At 44.7% G+C, this 20,321-nt stretch overlaps 1 protein-coding gene across 13 annotated transcripts in view; it reads left to right on the forward strand.

The window, feature by feature from the left end:
* Positions 1–19,403, forward strand: part of MPZL1 (myelin protein zero like 1) — a 41,945-nt gene extending 22,542 nt beyond the window's left edge. For 2 of the 13 annotated variants that reach the window (XM_055701381.1, XM_005445496.4), the window contains 3 exons: positions 4,300–4,432; positions 7,767–7,872; positions 13,902–19,403. In XM_055701381.1, the coding sequence (XP_055557356.1) occupies positions 4,300–4,432; positions 7,767–7,872; positions 13,902–14,003 (341 nt within the window). In that variant the 3' untranslated portion in view covers positions 14,004–19,403. Of the gene's footprint in view, positions 1–4,299; positions 4,433–6,011; positions 6,086–6,322; positions 6,880–7,766 lie in introns of those variants that run through there. The other 11 variants (XR_008730788.1, XR_008730787.1, XR_008730786.1 and 8 more) reach the window with 11 other exon arrangements.
* Positions 19,404–20,321: the final 918 nt, after the last annotated feature.

Below are 20,321 nucleotides of genomic sequence, written 5' to 3' on the forward strand. Positions count from 1 at the left end.
GTCTGACGTGTGAAGGTGTTTGTGTTGGATGTGCATTCAGTCTGCTTTACTCAGATGTTCCTTGGTGACTCCTATAAACTGGTAGGGCTGGCTACTTGCAGTCATTTAAGGCTTCTGCTTAGCATTTGGTAACAATGATCACAGCTCAAGAGCACTTCTATTCTCTGTGTCAATTTGGCTCTTTTTTTTCCTCGGCCATCCAAAATATTTGATTGTTCTAGCTAAGCTGGAGGTCAGCCAAAGTGTGACTGTTCCTACAATGAAATGGTTCTTACAGTGACAAGATTTCCAGATTTATATTGAATAAGGACAAGAATAAATGTTGAATTCATAAGTGGCAGTGCTGATACAGCTATTCCATTAGATGTTAATATGTTAGGGAAGATGCGTATGTGTATGCCGTAATTAGAATGATACTGCTGCTGTCACAGGTGTGTACCCTGGCTCGTGAGGTCATTCCATGTATTTAGGTAGGCAAGGTCTGTATCTAACTCTTCTCTTCACAGAGCAGTTTGAGTTTCGTGGGACCTCCAGAGGTCCCACCATCGCTTAGAGCTTTCTGTTTCTGCAAAGTTTGAAGTCTGTATAAAACAGGATCAGTTTATTTTCTTACAATGCATTGATAGTCTCCCCAAAGAAGCAGTAAAGCAACTGCTGGTTTGGCAAAGTCAGGCTGTCTTGGCAAAAAAAAAAAAAAAAAAAAAATCTTCAGATTTTAACCCAGGTTAAGCAAATGAAGACTGGCTTCACTACACTAATTTAGCTGATATTTTTCAACAGACTTGCATGCCAGTTTCCCCATAGGTGGAGCATCTGGACAAGAGAATCTGTTTCTGAAGGGAACCCTGTATTTACCAATACTTCCTGACATCAGAAAAATGGGCAGCGCTTGTCTTCAAATTCTCAGGAAGACTTTGAAAACAGGTTTTCAAGCTATAGCTGTAACACTGTCTCGCATTCAGACTTTACCTGAAAGTACTGCTCTTGTAATAGGTTGTAACTCATCCTGAACTGAGCTGGAGGAAATTTTTCAATGGAAATGAGTGTATATCAACATTTTTTTGTTTTTTTGGGGGGTTTTGTTTTATTTTTTTCCCCAGTATGTATACATTTAATTGTTCTGAATCATGTCTGGTGTTGTGAACTGTTCAAAGCCACATACATACTTTACACATTTAAGTGTTCTCATAGACGCTTGGTTAGCCTTGAATTTTTTGGTTTAAACATTTAATAAGATCTGGATCGCCTTAACTGTTTAAAATTGCCAAGCCAACTCAGCTGATTTTCACTGCAGTATCTCCGTAGCATTTGCACAAACAGCTCCATCAACTCTGTTGGAAGAATCCTACTGGCAGGAATGAGAAGCGAGTTTATTCTTTCATTAGAGCATCTGAATCTGGAAAGGGCTACTGTTCAAAGCCTAAGTGACAGAAATGTGTAGGGAATTCCAAGTCCTTACATTAGGCTGCCCCTGCTTGTAATAGGAAGCTGCTTAACATGGTGTTCAAGACAGCTTGTGTCATCTGGAGGTAGGCATCTTTGGTCTGAACTCTCCTGGGGGGAGAAATTAGAATTGCCCTACGAAAATCTTTATACTGAGCAGCAATGGAAAACTTTGGGGTTTTGCCTCTTTCATAAAACTGATACTAACACACTGAAGAAAAATGGAAATTGCTTTGAATTACGGTGGTATTTAATGAAAAGTTTTCTTTGAAAGGCTGGATTTTTGGCTTGTGTTAAGCTATTAAACTAGATGTTAGCTTTCAAAGCTGGTGTTTGGTTATGTAGCTGGGACTGTTAGTGAAGCCATTGGCTGCTCTGCAAGTACTTACGAGGAATTCATGTAAGTGTGGAATGCTGAAGAATATAAGAAAAACATGGTGGGGAGACAGTCTTCTGCTGAACTATGTGGTTGTAAAATGGTGCGAGCTTTTCTGTGGTCTGTTGGACCATGTTCTGAGAGGCACTAAAGCCAGACTCTAGATTCACGTGCAAGCGGTTGCCTATTTTTTTTTTTTAATATGGTCTTAAAAACCTCTGTCAACAGAACATAACTGCTGTCCTTTACTCAAATTCAGCCAACCAAAAGACCCCACCTGAGTCAAAGAAATGGCAAAACTATCAGATTTTTGGTATCGGTCTTTCAGCAGACACTCTGCGCTATCGTTGTGGATTGCTGCTTACTTTCCTGCTCTAAGAAAGCGTCTGTGGGTTTTTTCTTGTGTAGAAGGCAACAGCTGCTCTGCTAACAGAAATGCATGTCTGTTTTGATCCTTTTGCAGACAGTTATTCCTGCACTTGGAAAGGTGAACAAGCACAGCAGCTAGGGAACTACTGCTTCTTAATGCCCCCAAATAAATTTATCTTTGCATGGGCTCAAACGCAATCTCGCTCTTCATAACTGAAAAGTGTTATCATTTGTAGGACTCTCTTCCTTAATAACAGACGGATCTCTGGGATGCTGAAAGGTTCTGGAAAGAAAGGGTGCCTTCCTTTAAACTGTGGCACTCATGCCTTCATCTTAATTTCTTACTAAGACTCTGAATTACCATTTTGTTATGAACTGGCGTCTTAACACTGGAGAGCTAGGAAAGCTGCTGACGCGATATCCGGCCAAATGATGGTACTTGATGAGTGAAACAGCTAGAGTTCAGGTAGCCCTTCTCCTGAAAGTCACTGAACTCAAAGTGAACGCTATTAAATGTAAGCCCTCTTTTCTTAGTGTGATGCTTCAGGGTACTGTGACGTGCTGCTCCCTTCTAGGTAAGTATGTCAAAATGGGCTTGGTCTGTAGCCTGGCAAGTGTGCTGGGAATGCTCTGTCTAACCATGGCCTGTGGTTCTTGCTGGAACCAGTCCAGCAAAGGGTCATTAAGATGATTTAAGGGACTGGACTACCTTTCCTATGAGGACAATCTGAAGGAGCTGGGGTTGTCTAGCCTGCAAAAGAGAAGAATGGGGTTTGTGTTGCCTGCAAAAGAGAAGAAAGGCTCAGGGGGATTCTCCCATGAGGTGCTGGGGTACATCGGTAGGATTTAAAGGCTGAGCCAGGCTCTTCACTGGCACCTAGTGACAGGACAGGAGGCATTGGGCGTAAATTGAAACACGGGAAATTCTGCGTGAATATAAGAAAACCCATTTTTACTGTGGTTGAACACTGGAGTAGGTTTCCCAAATAGGTTATGGGGTCCCCTGTTCTTGGAGGCAGTCAAAACCAAACCAGACAGAGTATTGTGCAAACTGTGCTAGCTCACCCTGTTTGAGCATCGCGGTTGGACTAGACAATCTTGAGACGTCACTTCCAACCTCAACAATTCTGTGAGGATCTGATGCAGGTATCAGAGGAAGATTTTTCTAGATAAGGTGTTTTACAAGTGAATCAGCAGAAGATCCAACAGGTATTTGGTGCAAGTAGCTAGTGTAGCATGGAGTCTTGTAGGAAACCCTCTGGCCTGAGATTTTCCAAGTGTTAACCACAATTCTAGCGGAGAGGAGGGACTTTGTTTCTTGGGAACAAACTCTGTTGGGGAAAATCTGTAACGGTAGTCTGTGTATTCTTTATCTTGCAAGTCTTTTGTACTCGTTCTCTGATTGGCCTTTATTTCTGGCTGCTCTTTCTTGGCCTCCTCTCCCCCCAAATTATATCGGGGAAAACGTGAGTAAAGCAATACTGTGTTCCTGTAAGCACATTACTAGTATCACATAATGATCCTGGCTTAAGAAGGGAAAGAATAACTCCGTAAAAATGTATAGAGATGTATTCTGAGACATCAGAATTATGTATAAACACGCTTAAGGGTGATCATGAGTGGTGGCCAGGCTGCTGCTGCAGGCTACCCAGAGAACACCCTGCCTTCGGGGCCCTTTGTCGGTTAGCTGTGCGTTACATTTAAATCGACTCTCCACTCTCCAGCCTGCCTGCCTTTTCCTGTTGCCCTTGCTGGGAACTGCCAGATGAATGTAACATCCCTCTCCACGCCCCCCTCCCTTCAGATACAAAATAAGACAGGGTTGTCCTCATTGTCACTTGTGTTCCCTGACATGTGAAAATTCCTGGTTCAATATAAACTGTCTTCTGAAGGACGGTGACGTTTGGAACGCTCTTGGTGTGTGCTCTGTTCATGCCTTACGCTGCTGGCTGCCTGCTATCGCTACCACTTAGGCTGCATGTTGTAATTCCTGGATGTTACATTAGTGCCTTCTGCTCTAAATGAATCCAAGGTCAAGAGCGTTTGTGGTTTGCACTTCTGTTGATCAGGGAATGCAGAAGAGTTGAATGTTTTCTCCCTTCTCTCCCCAGACAGCCTGCCTGCGTTCCCCATTGCCATGGTGGCAGGGATAGTCATCGGTACGGTTACAGGTCTCTCACCGCTCATCTCTATTGTCGTGTGTCTTGTCATCAGAAAGAACAACTCTAAAAAACGATACTCTGGGTAAGAGATCTCCCTCCTCACCTGTGGATGGTGTGAGGAACATCAGCAGGATCAGAGGGAGGGCTTAGAGGGGGGTAGGAGTTGTTTCAGCCAAGCCTTGGCAATCATGGCTAGAGATAGGGTATGGCAGCGTGGAACACTGGTCATCTCCCCATAATGATTATCTTTGTACTGTGCTTGAAAAGATCTACTGACCATGAGTTGCACCTGAAAATCACTAAATGTTGGGGCTGATCCCCAGCCACAAGCATATATGCCCTAAGAATAATTAATCCAAGATCCCCTGGCTCTGGTCCGTTCCCCTTCCCTCCCCTCCAGCCCTGCTTCCCTCTACCGCTCCCAACCCCCGAAGGAAAAGTGCCACACATGCACTTTTAAGGAATGCTCTGTGTCGAGATTAAGACTGGATTTTTCAGTTACCAGTGTCTGGCTCCTGTGCCTGGAGTATACTTGCCAAAACCCCATTCATCACCACACTTCAAAGTAAGGAAGGAGTAGCCACTCTGCATCCATTCTCATTCACTGTCTGTTTTTTGTTAACTGTTACCATCCCTGCAAGGTTTTAACGTTCGGGTAACTCCAAAGTGAAGCACAGATCTTTTGAGTGGGCATATGAAAAAGCAACAAGAACTAACAAAGGCAGGCTTGAGTCCTGTGGTGCTGGAACTTGGTGCTGGTGGGAGAGGCGCTTCCTTTTTTTACTCCTCTCTAATTAGCTGGTCATTTGCTTCTATAAGAAAGAATGAAAATTATGTATGTAGTCTTAGAAACAAACCCCAAACTTAAAACTCTCTTCTGTTCTTTCCACAACAAATATTCCTGCTTCCTGCAGGTTCTTTGTGTTGCCTGTGGGATAAAAGATAATAACTCCAAGAATAAGCTTGTGGGGATTTCTAAATTAAACTTTGCCCTTCCCTTTTCCCAGTTGGAGAGCTTAGAGAAAGTGAGTTGGCTATTGACCAACGGTAAGGTTAAATACAGCAAAGGTGGCTCTGTGTGTGCTCAAAATTGTGTGGAAAGCCTGATTTTCCCCTTCTGCATGTGTCCTTCCCCTAAGAACTGAAAAGAAGCCTGCAATGTCATGCACCAGCAGTGTGCGTGAGGTGGTCCGCTTGCCTTGCTTCCTAGTGACCTGCTCTCCAGTGTCTTCCCGCTGAAGGACACGTGCTGGTGCTGAGCCTGGAGCAGTAGTTTATGCACTCTAATTTCTTGTAGTAGCTTTAACTACTCTCTTGGGAAGGTAATCTCTGAGGTTTAAATACTGCTTTCACTGACCATGCCAGCTCTGCATGACACGTAAAGAGAAACCAAGTGTGCTGTGACCCCCTCCAAACTTATGGACTGTCTTCTACATGATGCTAACCCAGTGTGTGGTGGTGGCGGTGGTGGTGAGATGCACTTACTCTTAGATAACCATTCTGCCTTGAACCGAGGTGGGCTGGGGCATTGCGCGGCGTCTGGAACCCCTGCATGGCCACAGTCTCCATTCATGCTCTGACTTTGGTGTTTTTTGTGTTTTTTTTTTCTTTCTGCCTTGGTGTGCTGGGATCGGATCCTGCTTACCTTCCTCTCCTTACAGAGATCCTGATATAGACGCCAGATTGGGAATGTAACAGGGCTGGGTCTTCTCTTCCAGTCCCACTAGACACCATGGTAACTAATCAAGTTGGTGGTTGCTGTTAATACCTCTGTGTGTGTGTGCACATTTCCTCTTCCTTTGCTGACTAACCAGCTAGCTCTCTACTAACATAACTTCACTGTAATTTGTGCTGGAATCTGTTGGCAAAGGGATGATGCATTTCACTGGGCGCTTGGGTTTCATTGTCTCGTGTCTGACTGGGGTGGAATTGCTGCTCATTGCAGATGGTGTCCCTCCATTTCTCCCAACAGTGAACTTGCCAGTGCATTGACTAAAGCACAGGAAATTCAGAGCCCTCTCTGTGTCAAAATAAAAGTAAATTCCCCGTAAGTGTTCCTCTGGCTCAGACAGCTCGGGTGTTTGAGAACTTGCAGTGATCTAAGTGCATTAGTTGCTTAAACCTGAATTACAACTTTTAGTGTAGCTTGGAGGAGTTTTGTGAATAAAGCAAACAATTCATGATCACGTCATTTGGAAACAGAAGGGCTGCTTTGTCTCTGAGACAGTAGAAGCTCCTTGCCGTGATGGCTGGAGCAGTATTTTTATTTTTTTTCTTACTGCTGCATGTATGAGGAGCTAAGGAGCTATGGTTAGACTTACCACAGGATAAAAAAAGATTGCCCTGTGAGCAGGTGATCTGCTTAATGTCACTGTCCTCATTTGTTTGTTTCTATACTTGCTTTGTACACTATCTGTCTACAAAGGTTGGGGGAAAAGGATGCCCAGTGGTCGGAGGGTTGTGGTAGCAAAGGGAACGCCTGTGTCTGCTGTCAGGGAGGTGGCTAGTTTACTTTCTTGAGTGCTTGGGTACCAGGGGGTGGTGAGGGGGTGGGTGGGTGGGTGGGAGTGTGTGTGTTGACCTGGCATTCACAGATCCATCACTGCAGTGCCCAGAAACTACTAACTATGTTTAAGGGCATTTGCTCATATACTTGGTTCTGTGGTGTTCATTTCCGTGTCTGTCACAGGCTTGTTTTCTTTTCAGTCCTGCTTTAAGCAGATGGAAAGAAGCAAACAGAGAGTAAAAATTGGCAACCTTCTTTTAGGGGTGTTGGTTCTCACCACAAGACAGTTTTCTTGTTTGAAAACCAAGATTTGCCTGATTAGATATTCAAGTAGCTATATCAGGGCACGTAGCTGGAACGTCATGTGTGACTCAAAGTAATTGCTCCAGAGACTCGTGTCTCTTGTGGGTGGGCAGAATTATTTTGGGATCGTAGCCCAAACAAAAGCAAGGGAACTAATGTGGAGTTTGGTAGGAAGTGCCTTCCTGGTATGGAGAGCTGGTGGCTCTTCCAAGTGTTTGCTTTAACTGTTGCCTCCACGGCTGGGACTGTGTACCTTGTAGTTAGAAGATAATTGCTGCTGTTCACCCCTGTTAACCGAGTCTGAAGCTTCAGTGAAGGAACCACACGTGGCTTTAGACAGGTTGGGTTGAATGGGAATATCTAGGGACAGGGATTTTGGAGGAGCTGCTGTCCTATGTTAATAGTTGTTCCTTCATGTTGCTTACCAGTGAGACTCTGGGTATGTGTTTTATTTCAGAATCCATTGTGTTCATTTTTACTTTGGCATAATCTGCCACATTCATCTTGCCATCACTCGTTTTTTTTTTTTTTGTTTTTGTTCTTTTTTTTTTTTTCCTTTGTGCCTCTTGAACATTGTCGTGCAAACTCTGCTCTGCCACCTCGTCAGCTGCAGTACATCTGAGAGCTTGATGTCACCGGTTAAGCAGGCTCCGCAGAAGTCGCCCTCCGACACAGAGGGTCTGGTAAACAGCGTGCCCGCCAGATCACACCAGGTAAACTGCTTCCTGCTGCTTCCCGAAGCAGGATCCTCCCAGAGTGTTGGGGATATGGTATGGAAAAGATAAAGGCAGGGTGGGACACGTGAATTAGGTTCTGTCTGTTGAGGTGATGAGGGCGGGGGGGTAAAAGTGTGCTCTTCCAACAAGGGGTGGCCAGTAAGCTGGGGCTGGTGAGCTCTGCCGCAGAAGACTTAGTGCAATTGAAAGAATAGCATCTTGGTGGTGGTGAGATGCAAGTTCTTATGCCCTTGTTGTACTAATGTATAAAAAAAGATGGTTGTGATCTTGTGCGTTAACACACACAAGTGGTAGCGAAGCGCGAGCCTGGCAAGGATGAGCAGTGGACAGTGGGTAGCTGTTTAATGTAGAGACATTATCTACTAGATGCGTATTCCCCCCCATAAAGCTGCCTGATGTGTTCTAGGATGGTGACGGGAAGGAATTCTACTTAGTCTCTCATCACTGCGAAGGGTCATCCTCTGTGTGGTGTGCTTCCACCACGCGGAAAGGCGCCAGCGCGATGCAGACGCTGACAGTGATGATCACCTTCGAGATGGCTCGTGCTGCTGAGAGCTCTCCTCTGCTGAGCCACCCAGCTTCTGGCTGCGGGCTTCAAATTGCCCCACTTTGTCTTGTGCTTGCTGCTGTTGGCAAAGTTCTGCTGACTTGGAAGGAGAAGGGTGGCTCTTGTCCAGACTTAGCATCCCATGGGAAATGAGTCAGAGGGGAGAGAGCATGAGTCAGGCAGTTCTACCCAATACATGGTTACCTGTTAACAGTGCACAGGATTTCCTTATTTTTGCAAGCTGTTTCTTACCTCTTGATTTGTTTATTCCCGGCAATTTTCCTTGGAGCTAAGGATCCTGAGTGAGTTTAAGTCCGAAGTGGACTCTTTCTTAATTAGCCACCTTTTAGCGAGCGGCTGCAGAGTAGTGTGTGAACTGATGGGTTTCTAAAATAGAGTTAATACCTGGTTTCTTAATTTTTCCTGACAAATAATGGAGATGTGTGTTAATGTTTTAACGCTACAGGAAAAAAAATACAGTGCTAACAGCGAGCTGGATAAAGTCCAAGTCCCTACTCTGATGGGCTTCCAGACTGGTTTGGAAATGCATCTTGTTCTTGGCAGGTGCAATATTTCCAGAATTTTAGCACATAGGCCCACAAAGCTACCTACTGACTTCAGAGAACGGTTGTTCTCTGAACATAAAGGCCATTTACTCCTGCTGTAAGATTTAAAAATAGTTCAGGTTTTGACTGGAGTGGGTCTAGTAGCAGAAGGCTGCCTTTAAGGCTTAGATAAAGCTTGTCTTTTCTAATTCGTGCGAGGGGCTTCTAGAATGGGTGAACGAGACAGGTGATTCCTGCCTCTCCCCCCCCCCCCCCCCAAAAAAAAAAAAGGAGGGGGGGAATAAAAGAAAAAAAGGGAAAAACTTAAGTGTGGGATGTATGTTGCAGTAGCTGTTGGAGTCAACAAGCTGCATAGAGGGAGGGTTTTGCTGTTCTGCACCTACATCTTGAAAGCAAAAATACTTTTTATCTTCTCTGTAACGTTTTGGTGTGAAAATTTGCTGTGTCTTCACCCCTCTGTGTCGCCAGTGTTCTGGGTCTTAGTGTACTAGAAGGAACATGTTAGAGTAGATCTAAACTTTGTAAAGATAACTCAGAATCAGCGTGCTTTTGCCCTTCTGTAGTCACTCCAGCCTGCTTACTCCTTGTCAGAGTCGTCCGGGGTCTTCCTGCAGCTAAGTTCCTAAAGGAAAACCCAAAGTGTGAATACTCCTGACCACAAAGGAAAAACATGGCAAGTGGCTTGAGTTTTGTTCAAGTTTTAGTTGCGTTTTTTAGGTTTTCAATCTCTTTTGTTAGGCAAAGAGAGCTTTCTCTGGATTTTCCTTTCTTGGCAAACGTTCGCAGTAGCAAGCGGTTCCCCTACCTTCTGTTGAGCATTTGCCCCGTCTTTACAGACCAGCAAGTAAACATACTTTCTTTTCTTTAAAAAGATCTACAGTAAAATCAGGGTAGATCAGATTGTTTAAATTGGCGAGGAAACTAAATTTCAATAGATCGCATTTCTGTTTTTAACTTCTAGACATTGTTGTGTTTTTCTTTTTTAAAAAAAGGGTGAGATCAACATGCAAATTAACATATTTGAAATGAGGCATCGCATGTAAGCAAAAGCTGGTCGGTGTTTCCTGGTAACCAAGAAATCAGTTGCAGTATTCAAGCTTTTGAGCTGTTGTGTAGGTGATACTCAGATTCCTAGCAGGTGCCAGAAGCTGTTGCTGGCTGCTGGCAGGTTCAGGCACGCTGGTCTGGCTTTGCCGGGCAGTTTTAGACCGGTGGTTCACAGTCAGTGCTGCGGTCAGACCGTGAAGCCTGTGCAGTTCCTTGTAGCCTCTTAGTAGGATATGTAGGAAGCGACTAAACGCTTTGTGCTTCACTGGTGGAGAAGAACTGTGAATACAAACACACAGCCCCTGCCTCTGTCAGTTAAAAACAGAGATAGAGGCGTTTACTCACAATGAGTGGCATTTAAATTAAATGTATTAAATTAAGCTTATTCATTTTGTTACTTATGCATCAGTTTGAGGGTCAGCGGGCAGGTGTTTGGGCAACCACTTCCCAGCTGAAAGTGCACCTGAGCCTGCCTGCTCTTCCTTTGTGGTTTGGGTGAGAGTTTATCAAGCGTGGACCTGGCTTTCTGGAGTGCCTCGGAGTGCTGGAAGTGTGCATCTCTGATTCTCTGAATGTTCAGCTGGTGGATTCAACTCCACTTGTTCTCGCTGTGTCTTCCCTCTCAGCAGGTATGTTCTGTCCTGTCAAATGTCAGTGTGGTGTTTCTTCTCCATGCCATCGTTCTGTCGGGACCCTTATTCTACCATGACTTATTTGGATGAGTGAGAAAAGCATTTCCAGTGAAGGCCAGAATTGTGTGTGTTTCCCACATGGATGTCCTTGTTTAGCTAGTAATCTGGTTGCAGCAGGCAAACCGGAGGGCAGGTGTGTGTTGTCCCCAGATTCGCTAACTCCAAGGTGGCTGTCGTTTGTCTGTGTGCTGAGTATTCATTTCTGGGCAGGCTGAAGGACCACTGATCTTACAGTGTGACCTCTGTAGCAGTGCATTTCTGATGTACAGAGCAGCATGGTACAGAGATTCTAAGCAGGTAGCTGTGTCGGCGTAGAAGCGGGGAGCACTAAAGTCGAGTTAACTTATGTGCAGACCTCTGGCTTTGCTCATTCTGGTTTACGACGTACCAGAACAGGCTATGTTCAAGCTCTGTTCCAGGCTTTGAACTGGACCCCTAAGGAAGAGCAGTTCACGGTGCCAGGAATCTTGATTTAAATTTCAGATAAATTTCCTGGACCTGGACTCTGTGATAGTTGCAATATCTTTCAGAATCTAAAAAAATCTGAAAATACTGTAGAACACTGTTAGACCATGATGGTCTAACTTTGTAATTCCTTTTTCTTTGCTGTAACTTGCAGTTTGTGACTCTGCTGATAAACCCTTAGCAAGGTGTTGGTACACGTGCTACTCTTCTTTTCCTTTCAGTTCTTAATGGAAAGCACACAAGGCTTAGGTGATGCTGGGTTTTATACGGCAGTGCTGGTCTGTCTCCTGGTTCTGAAGAGTCAGGATGAGCTTATGTGGGATTAGGGGAAAGCTCGGAATTGGTTTTTTGAAGCTTTTATTTGTCAGAGAAGGGTCTTTACAAAGATTCAGGTCACTGGAGATACCAAGTGCAGGGAAAAAAATGGCCCTGATGCTGATTAGAATCAGCTAGAAATTCAGCTGGCAGCAAATGAAATAGATGGCGCATTGTAATAAATCCTTGGTCCTCCTTTTCTCTGTGTTAGCTAATCTGCCAGTTATTTAGGTGATGGTGGACACACTGGGACAATGATAGCTTGGTTCGGATCAGGCGATCACACCAGTCAGTCTCTCCACCACCACCTAACATGCTGGTTGCAGTAGAATGACTGTATTTAACTTGGCAATAGATTAGAATAGTGATAACTGATCCTGAGTGAACTCCTGTGGTAGGAAATTTCACTTCAACAAAACTTGAGATGTCATAGTAAGTACTTCATGCAGCTGTAGATTAATTTTTTTTATTATTAAACTGATAGGAAGTGCTCTCGAGCTGAATTTATCATTCCCTTGACCTATGGCCTCAGGTAGGTGAGACTTCCAAAATTGCTTATAAATAAACCTTAGGGTCACTTTGCCTTGAAGTTTATATAGACACTCACTCTAATTGTAATTAGTAATGTAATCCTGATACAGTATTGGAGACCAGAACAACATGAGTGGCAACAGTGGAAAAAGAAGAAGAAGTAGGAAAAAAAAAAAAGGTGGCTCTAATGAGACTTGAAATCCAGAATTTTCTAAGACATCAGTGTCTCTTTTGAGCATTTTCTCAGTCTGTTATTTGTATTTATATAATATAATTGTATTTGTGTATTTATGTAATATATTTATATTTAGCGTTTTATATCTGCTTGCAAGTTTTCATCTTTCTGTCCATCTCCCTCTGCTTTTTATCACTTGGCAAATACTTGACCCGGAAGGGAAAAAAAAATGGATTTAAACTACTTCTGGAAGAGAACAAGGTATTTATCAGGTGCAGGCTTTGCCATTGTGTTGGGGGGGAAAACAACTGTGCAGAACTGTACCTATGGTCCTTCAAGGACTTAATTTTCCGTATGGAATGTCTCTTTTCATCTCTGGCCCCTAATTGCTTTGGAAGGTAGATGGAAGGATTTCTGGGTCAGTTCCATAGAGATGTTTTCTAATTTGGCAGGATACCAAAAAGGTACTGGGGAGAAGGGGGTAGGAGAAATGCCTGTGAAGGCTACTTCTCCCTGGGACATGAGAGTGGCAGAGACAGAGTTAAATGGATGAAATGGTTTTGAAGCAAAGATCGCTAAATAAAGCTGCAACCAAAGGAAAAGATCTCTGCTTGTAATTTCCCCCCTCCACCTGCAGACAGGACAGTTCCTTTCCCTCCTGCCTGGGGGATGTATATGGGATATAAATGGGGGTGCGTCCTCTCTGCTGAGGTCACCTGGTGGGTGGTCACAGCCTTCTGCTCTGCACTTATGTCGGCTGGGGCATGCAGAACGGGAGCTGCAGCTCAGACCTTTCCATAAAGGTCCCACCTGTCTTGTTGGGTACCTGCTCCTTATAGGCTACGGTCCTGTCCTCAGCCCATCTCGAATGGCTGCAGTTTGCTTTCCTGGGGGCTGCGTGTTGGAGGACGTGGTGTTTTGGGAAGGTGCTGGCATGTTTGCGTGCTCTGCTGAAAGATGGTGCTGTAACGTCCTCCACACTGCACCCCAGCACACAGGACGAAAGCGTGTGGCCGTGCTTGCCCAGTGTGTCTGTGGAGGTGCTGGCTGCCTGGGGTGGCTTCCAAGTCAGGTAAGAATTCTGCATTACCGCACCATTTCAGTGTTGTCTGGCTCGCTGCTGTGTCAGTATCGATCCGGTCGCTTGCTGGGGCGGTGACTGGTGTCGTGAGGTGGCGGCAGGTTTGTTCTCTCCCTCGTTATCCGTGTGGTGCAGCTGTGGTGGGGTCTACAGGGCCTGAGTGGCAGTATGGGAAGTTTACTTCCCATATTAATAAGATAAATCTGTAGCACAGTTCTTGAAAAATATTCAGTCTGGCATGCACCTGCCTAAGCCGTGTATCTTCGCTGCAGAGCGTGTAAGAATTGCTGCCGTTCAGAACAGAGGAGCCCAGATTTTGCTTTTTGTGAGCAGCGATCAGCCGTACCAGTGTTGAAGGGAGGCAGTGGTGCTGCTTGGCATGGTCCTGACAGGAGAAAGGTGGCAGAGTAGAGCTCATGTGTGGGTGAGGGGTTCATTCCACCTGCTTCCAAGTGCCCTTTAGCAGTCATAAAAGCTCTGTGGTCTTGCTTTAGCTTTGGTCTTGCTGCAGCCCCGGCGGAAGCAAGGGGCGAGATGACCTCTTCTGAAAAATACTGATTGTGCTTTTTTTTTATTCTGTTCCCAGGGCCCAGTCATTTACGCGCAGTTAGATCACTCCGGAGGACAGCACAGCGACAAGATTAACAAGTCAGAGTCTGTGGTCTATGCTGATATTCGGAAGAACTGAGATGAGAACCTAAGCTATCCAAAGGAAAACACACGTTCAGACTGGAATTGCTTGAACAAGATTTGACCCAGAGAACTCACATGTGGCCTTTGATGCCTAGGCTAGGACCAATGCATGTGCATACAGAGGGAAAGATATATATGTATTGTGTGTAAATAGTCTATTTAATCGTCCAGAAGTGAGACCAATGTTGCATGTTGAAATGCGGTAAGAATTTTGCTTATAAATTGCCAATATTCTTTTTTGTATCTTGTGTGACGAGAGAGAAAGTGAAAACTCGCATCACAATTTTAAAATATTTTTATCTTGATTATTGATGGAGAAACTGGAAGATGCCTGAAGATTCTAGATTGACCTGGAGATTCTTTTTTTTTTTTTCTTTTTCCGCTCATAGGGCCTGATTTCTTTTGTTGAGGTGAGCATAAAGAAGACACCTTCTTTATATTCACAGGGTTCTTTATGTATACAGGGTATTCATCTTTCCTCGGTTGGATTCTCAGTACAAGCTGCTTTCTCATATAAACTAGACACGCTCACTTGGTCTTGTAAGCCAGATTGTGACTCCTAGCTGTCCGAAATGTTTGTCTTAGCAGTGTAAGTGAAGGAAATGTTTAGGCCTACCTGACCCGTGTAACACACGTCACAGAACAGTTTACTTCTATATTGAGCCTGTTTGTTCAAGCTCAGCCCTTTAAAGGTGCAGGGATAGTTTGGGGCTAATGAATTTTGTGAAATGGTAGTTTACCTGTGAAAAACTTAAGAGCTAGTGAGTTAAAGGGATAGGAAGCTATAGCTGTAGGTGTTTGCCTCAGACTCTCTTGAACCTTTCAGTGAAATGTTTCTTCATTGAAGCTCTGTCATTTCATATAAGCATGAAAAAGGGCTCTCAGAGATCTGGAAGCTGTGGTATTCCCTCACCTCTCTCCCCTGGCTCCATTATACCACTGTCACTTCCTTTAGAGATGCTTTATCTGTTCTTAAAAGCCTGTAGTGGAGGCTGAATGACCTCTGGAGGAAATCTGCGGCTACACTCTTTGTTGTTTTTTTTTGATGTGTGGATTTTTTGTGTAACCTATATTTGCACAGAGGATGTGGAGGACAGTTTATTTCCTTCCTCTCTGCAAGTCTCCTACTTGAATATAATTTCCCAGCTTATTGTTTCTAGATTAAACTCTTCATAGATAGTTAAGGATCTCCCATCGTTGTCTTCTGCCGAGAGGATCTTTCTTTAGCTGACCCATTTGTATCCTGAAATGTGATGCTCAAACCTAGAAGTGGCATTCCAGCCGAGGTCTTCTCAGAGTAGCATATAGTAGAAGGATTTCTTTTTTGTACATCCTAATGGGGTGTTGTTTTTTTGTAGCAGCAAGTAATTTTCAGCTTGTTCTACCATAACCCCTTCTTCCTGGTTCTTACCCATTTCCTAGTTCAGTCTGTTTCACAGAATCGGTCACAGAATGGTTGAGGTTGGATGGGACCTCTGGAGATCATCTAGTCCAACCCCCCCTCCTCAAGCGGGGTCAGCCAGAGCAGGCTGCCCGGCAGCTGTGCCCAGCTGGGTTTTGAGTACCTCCACGGACGGAAACTCTACAACGTCTCTGGGCAACCTGTTCCCCTGTTTGATCACTTAGAGCAATCAAACAGTAAAAAAAGGTGCTTCCTTGTGTTCAGATGGAATTTAGTTTTTTTAAATTTCTGTCCTCCATTGCCTCTTGCCCCACCAGTGAGCACTACTGACAAGAGTAGTGCTCTTTGTTCCCTCCCGTTGAGTATTTACACCCATTGATATGGTCCCTCCCAAGCCTGCTTTTCTTCAGGCCGAACAGTCCCAGCTCTCTCAGCCTTTGCTCACACGAAAGATGTTGCAGTTCATCATCTTCGTGACCCTGCACTGGGCTTGCTCCAGTAGCTCCATAGCTTTCCTGTACTGGAGAGCCCAGACTGGACACAGTACTGCAGGTGCGGCCTCACCAGTGCTGAATAAAGGGGAAGGCTGGCCTCCCTTGGCTTGCTGTCCTTTGCCTAATGCAGCCCAGGATACCATTTGCCTTCTTTGCTGCAGGTGTACGCTGCTGGCTCACGTTCAACCTGGTGTCCACCAGGACGCCCACAGCGCCTTTTCCACAAAGCTGCTTTCCTGCTGGGCGGCCCCCAGCACGTACATGGGGTTGTTCCTCCCCAGGCATGGGCCTTTACACTTCTTGAATTTCACAAAATTCGTCTTAGCCCAATTCTCCGGCCTGTACAGGTCCTTTGGAGTGGCAGCACAACCATCTGGTGTGCCAGCATCTCCTGCCGGTTTCGTATTGTCTGCACATTTGCCTCTGCTGAAATTCTGTTAGGGCTTTTTAAGACCTCAGTTTCAATTTGTCAGTTGAAAACTTGGTTGGAATTCTCTGCCTGTCCCTCAGTGAGCTTGGAACACGCTTAGCTCGATAGTTGTAAACTTAAGTCGACATTCAACTGTAACATCAAGTAAATGAAAAGTAGTTTTAGGCCCATGGCAGACCCTTTCAGAACCACATAGGATAATCCTTTAATTAAGACAGTGCAACTTTAATAACTATTTTGTGTACAGTGGGTTCCCCCCCGGCCCCCCCACGAAAGCTGGGTGTGCCAACACCATGTTCTTCCGTCAGGGTCGGACCTCACTGGTTTCCTGACACCACCTGCCTTTGTTGGAAGCCTCGCTGAGGTCAGGATGAATGGTGCTGCTGCTGCTTCCCTTATCTGCCAGGCTGCTACTGCCCAACATTTGTTTTACACTTAGTAAGAAACAAACACTTTTGAGGTGGTTGATGGAGAAACTCAGTTTTGATCTGCCCGTGTTCATCCCTGTGCGTCACTGTCTTTCTCCCCAGATGTTTTAGAGAAAGAAGGAGAAATGTGATGAACAGAGCGATCAAAAACTTGCTGCTATGGGAAGATAGGGCTGTCCTAGGCTCTGAAGTCTGCTACTAATGTTTGTTTCTTTTCCTACTGGAATATACTGGAGAATCTGAGCACAATCCTGATCTGGTGCTAAGAAACTAAGAAACCTGCTGATTCGGTGCTAACTTCAAGGAACCTGCTGACTTTAGGAAACATGCTGATCTGCTGATCTGGTGCTAACTTCAAGGAACCCACTGGCTTTAGGAAACGTGCTGATCTAGTGAACTGGTGCTAACTTCAGGAGACATCCTGATCTGGCTGGTGCTAACTAACCTGAGGAAACATCTTTCTTTGCTTTTGTTTAGCTGCAGGTATGTTCGGATTGCCTGTACCGAGGAGGCTCCTTGCAGGGCTGCTTGGATCCTCTTTGTGAAGGCAGAATGAACTTGGAAGTGTTTTTTTAAAATGCTGAATATCTTTTTAGAAAGAAACAAACATCCCCGCAGGAATAACAGAAATCAGTCTGAATCCCTCCCCAGTGCAAAAGCTATTGATTTTTTTTTTTTTTTTTTTTCATGGACATGTGAACAATGTAGCTGTTGAATAACTTTACTCTGGTTGAAGTCAAAAGAACTTGAGGCAATGTGAGGCAACATTTGTGAACTTTCTGTCCCTCAGGTTATCTTGGCTGGTTTCACCAGGCGATAACATGTGCTGATGAAAGGGACTGGTGCGATGTTGGCTTACTTAGTAAAGTCTCAGGAGACAGGACTTCTGCTTCCTTGATGGGTGGCAGGTGGAGATTAAAGCCAGACAAGGTCATCATATCCTGACGTTATGGTGACCAGGTTAACTGCTCTACGGCTGTTCTCTTCATTCTCCGACGCTGTTCTTTGCAGGTGGAAAGGAGCAGCTTGGCCTTTGAGGAGCACTAAGTGTGTTGTCCTGTCGTAGTACTTTTTGAGGGCCACCTATTTTGAGAAGAAGTGCTGCGTGGCAGGCTTACTGCAGCAGAGCTGAGGAGCAGGCAGCCTCTCCAGGCAGTAGCAAATGACCAAAACTGTACACGGGCCATCGCTCTCGGATGGCAGAGCTGGGGAAGGTGTGTGTGATGTTGAAAGGCTTGAAGTGGATTCTCTTTTATTCACCATGCAAACAAAACTGGGATCAGTCTGAAAGCCATTTCTGAGCTGAGGGGGATGGGAAAAAGGTATTTTATGAGTAAAAGCCATGTTTTGTGGGAATGCCGGATGGCCAGCCTGGGCTGTGGCAGCTAAGCCAGCTGGCACCCCTAGGGCCAGGGCATCGGTCACCTTCCCTGTTAACAGAACTGCCAAGTCGAGAAGTTTTGGCTTTTTACTAACAGTGCATATACTCTTCCTTCGTTTTGATTAACAGAAATGAATTTTGAGAAGAGGATTACAAATAATTATAAAGTATCGATCTGAGTAAATTGGTAGCTGTACTCAGTACATCAAATCTCAGTTGCCCCTTTTGACTTCAGCAGTTGTTCAGAGAGGGAGGTGGTTGGCATGTTCGTGAAATGGCAGTAAGAGCTATTACAGGGTGGCACATACGTCCCTGTAACTAATTGAATGATTTCTCATTTATAACCAGAGACCTGTAGGGTTTTGTTTTCTCTCAAAGCTTTAGTGATATTTTGTGACTAGAAGAGCTGGAATTAGGTTTTTAATTTTTTTAACCTGTGAGAACTGTTTAGGTAACCATCTGTCTTGTAACTGCAGTAAATGTCTATATGTGACTTGGAAGCTGCATTGCCTTAGAGTAAATTCATTGAGGTCAAGCGTGGGCTGTTTGATTTATAACCAAAACACCTTCACTCTGTATTGAAATCTTGTCTTGGAAATTTACATTATTAATGTGTCTACCTAGGACCTCAAATACAAAATGTTCTTATTGTATAATAGGTGATGGGAATATTTTCTCTTTAAAACCATCGAAGCTGAGAAGGTGGGTAAGGCTTCTGGGCTGTGGCCGCACCCCTGCAGCACTAGTATTTAGGTAGTTTTTATACGGGAGACTACAAAATCATATTAACTATGCTCAGCAATTATACTCCTCTTAAGGCTTCTCTTTCCCTTCTCTTCACTGCCCTACAGCTAATAAGCCCTTTCAGTTAACGCTATTTTTGCACTCTTAAAATGTAAGTTCAATGCCTTCGGAGATCGATGTGTGCTGTGCAATCTTTTCTGCCTCCCTGCGACGCCAGCTGGTTTTATGTGGTAAATGTAGTCGGAACCATGGACTGGGTACTGCTCTTTTGTAAACCTCAGTCTCGGAGGTACACAAGAGAGCAAACACTTGTAAGACAGGTGTATAATCTGTGTGAGGGAGCTAGATATGCATTGCATGGCCTGACTACGTGAAGAGCCAGTGTACCAACTGTTACTGCTTTTGCTTTTACAGACTCATCTGGAAACAGTTATCTTGGATATTTTTTCTTGAATGGACTTTCATGTTTTCTATTGTAATCTTGTGAATATTTTAATACACTCCCCCACCCCCTCACACTGGTTTGCTGGATGCGTCTTATCTGAGGAGGGACTGGGAAGGGAGGGGGACTGAAATGCACCACTGCTCTCTCTCTGGCAGTATTCTTCAGTCACTGCAGTCTGTCAGCTCGGTGAACGCCACAGATGGAGAGTTCCCTGTTCGAATTGATGCCCTGTAGTACCACTTCAGCTCAGAGAACTAAGAAACAAGAGCGAAACTGTAGCAGAATACATATAGGAGAGAAACAGCTTCATGGCAGGAGAGCCTCTGAACAGAGGGAGCTGACAATCAGGTGCATGTCTTAAATGGAAAATGTGTTCCTTAAAGTATTCTGCACAAATCCTTTGCACTAGATATATATATCTAGGGTGAGAAGGGAGAGGACATCACTTCCACAAGAAGGTGCTGTAGCCCTTGTAACTATAGAACAGTTTCCTTTCCTCTCCACGCTTGCTCTGCTGGAGTGGTAACCCAAATGGGACCGGGGGAAAGTGGGGTGGAGAGAAACCTTAGTAACGGGACTTTGAAAAAACTCCATCATTTCAAGGGCTTCCATTTTCCTGAAAGCTGAATCCTGAAGAAGCTACTGTGTCTCAGTTATCTTTTTCTCCTAAACATAAATTCTACAGCTCTAGTACCAACTAACTCCAGGCTTTGGTGTGTCTCAGAGAGCCTGCCAGGGAAGCTCAATGATGCCTTGCTCTGAGCATAATTGCCTCGTACTTCTCAGTAACAGATGAGCTTTTGCACTGCAATATAAAGCCTTTGCTCAGATGTTCTTTCACAGTGGCACATTTTTCCTCTTTACAGGAAAGTGAGTAGGGAGGGATGCTGACTTTCAGGGAAAGCTCCAGTGTTTATTCACAAACGTGCCACAGAGAGGAGCAGACCACTGCCTCCAAAGCTTTGCAGGAGACTGACACGTACATGTTT

The sequence above is a fragment of the Falco cherrug genome, chromosome 2 (genome assembly GCF_023634085.1).
Source record: "Falco cherrug isolate bFalChe1 chromosome 2, bFalChe1.pri, whole genome shotgun sequence".
NCBI classification, from domain to species: Eukaryota; Metazoa; Chordata; class Aves; order Falconiformes; family Falconidae; genus Falco; species Falco cherrug.